Source organism: Aulonocara stuartgranti, assembly GCF_965226115.1.
Source record: "Aulonocara stuartgranti genome assembly, chromosome: 13".
In the NCBI taxonomy this organism is placed as follows: domain Eukaryota; kingdom Metazoa; phylum Chordata; class Actinopteri; order Cichliformes; family Cichlidae; genus Aulonocara; species Aulonocara stuartgranti.
Window position 1 is genome coordinate 36191109 of NC_138949.1, and position 7509 is coordinate 36198617.

The 7509-nt window shown below is 40.0% G+C and overlaps 1 protein-coding gene across 1 annotated transcript; it reads left to right on the forward strand.

Moving 5' to 3' along the window:
* The first annotated feature begins 1414 nt into the window (after positions 1-1414).
* Positions 1415-6732, forward strand: calhm3 (calcium homeostasis modulator 3). The gene is made up of 5 exons (XM_082556222.1): positions 1415-1482; positions 1579-2001; positions 2358-2485; positions 2573-2700; positions 6207-6732. The coding sequence occupies exons 2-5, from the start codon at positions 1715-1717 to the stop codon at positions 6648-6650; spliced, it is 987 nt and encodes a 328-aa protein (XP_082412348.1). The 5' UTR covers positions 1415-1482; positions 1579-1714; the 3' UTR covers positions 6651-6732.
* The last annotated feature ends 777 nt before the right edge of the window (positions 6733-7509 follow it).

A 7509-nucleotide genomic window follows, 5' to 3' on the forward strand; every position in this document is an offset into this window, starting at 1 on the left:
AGTCTGCTTGGATTGGTGTCTCGAATAACTGCATTTAGATGATGCTAGTGAGAGCACTTGAGAAGTGAAGGGACACCTTGAGGAATTAGGCCTATTTGCGAGTTCAAATGTCTTAAAAGGAGCAATAAAGGACAAAACCTGGTATCCAAACAATGACCAAAGAATCAGAAACAGACTTAAAGGAGGGGGTCTAATGGTCTAACATCCTTCAGTGGGCCCTATTCTCACTGCCCACCACTATGGAGACCAACAGGTCTTTGCCATAGAGTACCAGAATTGACAGGTCCACCACTGGCACTCTGTGTTGATTCACCCTATCTATCTATCTATCTATCTATCTATCTATCTATCTCTCTCTCTCTCTCTCTCTCTCTCTCTCTCTCTCTCTCTCTCTCTCAACCAGACATTCTGATGAACTCACATGTTGGTCATCCTCAGACTTACCAGTTGACTATTTAAGCTGGAGGAAATTTCAGCTATGTATATATTCTTCCACAACCCTCAGACTGACAGGCAAAATAATTCAGTTTCTGGCTGCATTTATCAGTGTCACCAACACTATTTACAGTCTGTCTGACCACTTAGACATTTGTCTCATCCTTGGGCTATTCTGAACTTTCCGATTTAACTCAATTCTGTTTTATTTATATAGCACCAACATTCACAACAGTTGCCTCAAGGTGCTTTATACTGACTAATTCAGATTTAGCCTCTCCTCCACCAAGTACAATTCAAGCTGCCTGCTTGAATACTGAAAAATCAAAAAATAAATAAACAAACAAACATACAAACAAACAAACAAAAAAACTAGCCACAATTTGCCTCCTTCTTGACTTGTATATTACAACATATAAAAGCACATTTGGAATCAAATCCACATTCTAGCTACTGCTGTAGGACAGGTATCACCTTTTTTTAATTCCTTAAGTTCTATTTAGGACCATGTCTCTTATACTTATTAACATATACATCCAACTGTTAATTTAAACTGCTGACGGCCGAAAAAGGTCAAAAGTCATGTATATTCACAGGTACAGTTATTTTCCATTAGACATGTTAATTTTACAGCCTCTTTTGTAATTGTAACGATATTTCATCTATTTACAAAAGTAACAGGAAAATTCTGTAGAATGACAGACTGTTTTTACAGTGTACATTAGACCACAATATTATGGATCATGTAATGTGCACTGCCATGCTTTGAAATCCAGTTTTAGACCTGGAATAAAAGAAGCTGTGGCTTCTTTTATTTCTCTGTTCACCATTGACAATTGTGAGTGCTGCTTTAAGAGTATAGCAGGGTGTGTCCACACAGCTTTGTTACCCGCTCAGGCAACCCAGTATCACGTGGTCTCAGCCTCTCCCTGGTTCACTGCCAGGCTCCCTTTCACTACAGCTTCACTAAAGCTTGAGTGGTTAATACTCAGACTGCTCAAACTATAGATTTATGCCTTTTCTTTAAAAGCACTGACATATTGTGAGGTAAGTGAACTGCTAAGTGTTTTGTTTTTTACAGAATATAAAATATTTTGTAGGGCTTTAAATTATCACTGGAAATTTCTTCTTGTTTCCTGGCAGACTAAGCACGGTTTAGTTCATTCCTGCCTGAGGTGTTCAGTTTCTATTCCTGCCTGTAGCCTTTTAAAAAAGCAGCAGTTGGCTGATATTGCTGTTTTTACATCAACCTTGAACAAACCTACAATTTATTTAAGTTATGGAGCGCCTGAAGTTAGTCTTGCAGTACTTCCAGTCCAACTCCGAGTCCATCTCCAATGGAATTTGTATCATCCTCGCCCTGGTTAGTGTCAAGCTTTACACCAGCTTCGACTTTAACTGCCCGTGCCTCCCTCAGTACAACAAACTTTACTCTCTGGGAGTGATGATAGTCCCGCCTATTATACTGTTCTTCCTGGGAATCCTTGTCAACCGGCATACAGGTGTCATGATGGACGAGTGGATGAGACCCATTGGGAACAGATCCAAAAATCCTGCTGTTGTCAAGTAAGTCAAGAATTTGCTATCTAACAGAAGCACACAGACAGGCTGCTGTTGCTATTATATGTAACTGCACAGTAAATGAAATGAAATGAAAGTACTGATTAGTACTAATTAAGCTCAGTGAAATCTGTAGTGTGCTGCATCACCTCTTCTTTTGATAGGTCTAGAGTGCAGGCAGAGCAGTTTATCAACTAGACTTTTTTTTTACTATGGGATTTATTCCATAGTTCCATAATTTATTATTTATTTATTTCAGCATTAATGTGACCTTGTAGATGCAAGTCCCAAATCCAGATCCTTTTGTATTACACACCAAAGAAATGGACACTGTTCACATCTTTTCCTATTTTGTTTTGCAGGTACTTGTTCTCAGCCATGATCCAGAGGGCCCTGCTGGCACCAATGGTGTGGATCCTGGTCACTTTGCTAGATGGAAAGATCTTTATCTGTGCTTTCAGTGTGAGTGTAGACCCTGCACTCTTCTCAGGTAAACACATGCTAAACTATCCTTCTGTTAAATACCATCTTTTTAGTCTCACAACAGTTTTGGATGATATAAAGTTTTTTTCGACAGGTATGCCTAATAACACAGGTCTGGATGTTCTGAAGATCATGGCCAAAGTACCCTGTAAGGAGGACGTTATCTTCAGGAATAGTTCTTTCCGTAAAGCGGTTTCTCGTTATGTTCGCTGCCATTCACAGGTAAGTTCTCAGCCACATAAACAGTCCCTTCTCCCTGGGGCACACGGGAATTATTATTTTTCAATGAACATTTGCTATTATTTAAAACCGACCTCCTATTAGTCTGTGAAGGATTTTACAGAAAGATGGATTGATCTGACCGAGTGTCAACCAATAAAGCAATTAGAATCTCGACTTTTTACATAGGAAATGTATTATTTACTTCAAAAAATTACAAACCCAGGGTGTCTATTATCGCTGAAAAAGGAGGCCTTTAACAATAAAATACTGTAAAAGCTTGATTTATTGGATCAATGGCAAGAATATTAGATCTGTAACAAATAACAGACATCTGCAACACTCACATCACATTAGCTCTGACACGAGCCCTGTCAGCAGTGAGGTGTTACCCAACAGCAAGAAGGGCTTAGATATGAACCTGAATAACTCAGCCAGAGCCCTTCTATGTTGAGCACCTGTGTGGGTTCCTCCCGGGTCACCAAAGACATGTTTGTTGAGTTAACTGGCAATTCTAAATTGGCCATAGGTGTGAAAGACTGCTTATTTCATTCTGCTGGCTGTGTGAGGGAACGGTAACCTGTCAGGGTGTGCAGGAACAGTTAACAAAAATGTATACAGGAAATTGTCAATTCAATTTATTTATACAGCGCCAAATCACAACTACAGGTGCCTCAAGGTGCTTTATATTGTAAGGTAGACCCTACAACAATACATACAGAGAAAAACTCAACAATCATATGACCCCCTATGAGCAGTTTGTCATATTTGGTGACAGTGGGAAGGAAAAACTTCCTTTTAACAGGAAGAAACCTCCAGCAGAACCAGGCTCAGGGAGGGGCAGGGCCATCTGCTGCGACCGGTTGGGGTGAGAGAAGGGAGACAGGAAATAGCTTAGACAATGTTAAAAGCTTGTGAAAACATAGTGAATGCAATGAACTCATTATTTAGACATCCCATGTGCACCTAAAGTTTTAATGTTTGTTTTGTAATATCTACCGTATTTCCCGGACTACAAAGCGCACCTGAATATTAGCCGCACAAGCTAAAATCAGGGGAAAATCCTGTTTTGTGCATACATTAGCCGCACCTGACCAAAAACCGCAGGTGTTTCAATTTTGACTTATCATATGTAAGAGAATATGCACAAAGGGAATTGTCAGGAAAGAGATGGCTGTTTGGAGACACACCCCTTTTATTAATATTTTGGAAAACAAGTTACGGGTACATATTTGCATAACTTTTTAGGTATATGTACAAGTAGCGGTAATTACAAGTAGGAAACATGTACTGTGCTTCATAAACGAGTAACAAATGTAGTACATAACAATAACCTACAGCACACCAGAAAAATAGATTCAGACTACCTTTTAGGCTCAGGTGCAGTGACACGGCTTTAACAAGAAGAAAAGTCAGTCATTCACCACCATCTTTTTCTTCTTCCTGCGCACTAAAACCAAAGTCCTCTTCTCCAGTGTCGGATACAAACAGGCTCAGGGTGGCTTCGTCATCCACTCTCCGCTTCTTTCCTTCGTTGTCACTTTCAAAACCAAAGAAATCCTCGTTGTCAGAGTCGAACACCCTCAGAAGGGCCGTGGCGGTGTCCTCCTCTCCATCATGCAGCAGTCCAGCCCTTCAAATCCGTTGGTGATCGTGGATGTTTTCACACTTTTCCACGCTGTCAGATTCCACCGGTGGAGTTGGGCATAACTTGCTTTTCGCAAGTTTATTGCCGCTCATCATCCACGCCTCCCGCTGAACGCGTAGCGCTACTTTGAAGTTTGTTTTTCGCGCTACTTGTACAGCACTATGTTGCCTGGCGGATGGACACGTGACCAACATACCACTCTTGAACCCCTTGTGTGTCTGATCACATGCCCTTCTGCCAGGCAACGTAGTGCCGTACAACAGCGGAACAAACAAAACAAATCGTCTTACGATATCACAAAAATCAGGGACAATCCATAGAAAAGCCGCACCTGACTAAAAGCCGCAGGGTTCAAAGCTGGTGCAAAAAGTAGTGGCTTATAGCCCGACAATTACGGTACTCTGAACTTAAATGTAACAACAAAAACAGATAATAAAAACTTACACTTATAATGAAATGAATGACTAAACTAAAGCTACAATAACCGGCAATCCCGAAACAATCTGCTAAATTAATGAAAAACAAAAATTCAAAAATTCAAATGAAAACAATAGAACTTTGTTTTTAATACTTTTTCAACAGCAGCATTAAGAATGAGAGCTGGAAAAGCTGCAGAGCTTATTCTGTGCAAACAAATAACAGTCCTTTCAGGAAACGTATTCTTTGACTTACCAACCATAGCTTAGTAACAGTCTTTAAAAGACACATTTTGTCCTCTGAATTTTGATACTAAAAAACACGTTCACAACATTTTTGCTCAAAGCAAAGACTCATCAACCAATAAGCGACAAATTAGGGGAACCCAACCGAGGGATTAATAAAGTTTTATCTAATGTGATCTAAATGAACCCTTTAAGACCTACCATAGAACCAAGTGATATTTTTACATGGTGTGGTGCCATTTTTGGGAGCATTTCAAGTTGCTATACATCAATACAACAATTATAGCCCAGATTTTAATAATATGTATTCATTAAGTGCATAGTAATTACATAAATTGCAAAAAAGTGCAATAAACTACAAAAAAATTGAAAATCGTTTTTGCTTTTTTAACATATATTTCTAGTTAGAGAAATTTAAGAGGCTTATCCCTCAAAACTGTAAATACAAAAAAGTTGCACAAAATAGTTTCCTACCACAGGAAATTTATTTTGAGTGTCTTCATAGTTTTAATTTTGAAATACACCAATTTTTATACACTGTAGGAAAAATTTAAATAAATATTATACTGCAAATTTGCAAAAAAGCAGCATATGCATCAAAATAAACCATTTCCAGCAGTGCAATAAGAGTCCTAAGCATCCCAGAAACGACACAGAAAATCATAAAGTCAAACATAACTTTTAAAAAGACCAGTATAGGCCCTGAGGCCCTGATGGTAAAAAAGACTACATTTCCGCGAAAATGACGTCACTTCCAGTTTCGGGTAGGTAATGGCGGACATGCAAAAGTTCGCGCTGACGTCTATTCCAACGTAGGAAGTGTTATGAACAGCTGATCGGATCGGCAAAGCGTGTTTCTGGAATATTATGTTTTTGTTCCTGCAAGCGCTTTTTATGCAGTTTTTTTCAAAGCTATACGTGGAAGGAAACTGTGACCTAGGACATGCTGGTGGCATTAGATGTAAGTACAACTCCTCCGGTTTCATATGCAAAAAAAATTATTGCGCTAGCTTACGTGGTTGCAGAGCTATCGGGATTTAAAAATAGTTACGTAAAACAGAGCGTGCCCGCTCCGACCGGCTCTAAAGGGTTAAACATTAAAGCACCTGCACTGGCTCTCTGTGGCCTTGTCACAGTCACTGCTCTGCTTACTGACAGTTTTCTTCGCTTTGCATGATTTGCTTTCTTATCCTGTCTAGGCGATTGGTTGGTCCATCCTCTTGTTCCTGATTGTACTGGGAGCACTGGGACGCCTCATCAAGCCCTGTTTTGACGACCATGCCACCTCCCTGCAGACACGCTACTGGAGCAACTATCTTGACGTGGAGCAGAAGCTCTTCGACGAGACCTGCGTCCTACATGCCCGAGACTTCGCCCGAAAGTGTGTGGTGCAGTTCTTTGAGGACGTCAGGGAGGACTCTCTACGTCTTCCACACCCAGTCTTCATCAGCAAATTCAGAGAGGAGTGCGATGATGAAGAAGAACAGCTTCATGGGATAACAAAACAGGAGCAAGTGGACCAGCTGCTAAACAAGTGGTATTACGGTAAACCTGAACTGGATGTGTCTAGGATTGCATACAGGCCCAGACCATGTGTTACCTGGGAGAACCATGAAGGGAAGACATTATACTCTGATGTGTAGTCCACATGTCCACTTAATTTGAGAGCCTTCTGCAACATCACGAACACCATCTTCAATTCAGCAGAGGATTCTGACAAAGGTTTCAAAACCGGAAGACTGGACCATGACATTTCAGTCAGTGATGGGTGTGTGTGTGTATATATATATATATATATATATATATATATATGCAGAGATTTACCGACTACTTCTGCTAAAAGATGGCCACTTCTTTCAGAATCTGTCTTTGTCATTTCATCCACTGACTTCTGCTCAGTGACCTTAATCCTAGATGCTGTGACAGGACCTGGAGACTTATCAACTAAAGTTCTGGCAATCAGACACTTGACAATTTTCAACAGATGCTCATATTAAACGTTTCAAATAATGACAAAGAAGTGTGTAAACATGTGTGAGGGAATTGGATAAGGCCTGAAAGAGCAGATAGTGTTAAATTATATCAGCTGTAAATGCTCTCTTGAGTTGTTTCTGCATCAAGGTCATTTCACTGGCAGGTTACCAATGACACTCTGAGCATTGGAAATGGTCTAGCAGCAGTTAGTCAGTTAGGGACTTGACTTATATTGGCAAAGTTTATAGTTAGGGCTGGAAATTGTCTAATATGAATTCTGTTCATACTAGGGAGCATTCAAAAGTTAGTTTGTTTCCCCATCAGCTTCGTTATAAGCAATGACATTGTTTCCAAGGTTCTTGGTCTAATTTTCCTGTTATTATCTGGTCTACTGACTATTTGGTAAGATTCGTCTAACATGTTGGCTAACAAAGCAGCATTCAGTTCCATTCAATCCCCACAACTGATTCATTTACACACCAACCTGTATAAAATGGCTGTTTCAGAGGAAGAGTAAAAACAGGCAGT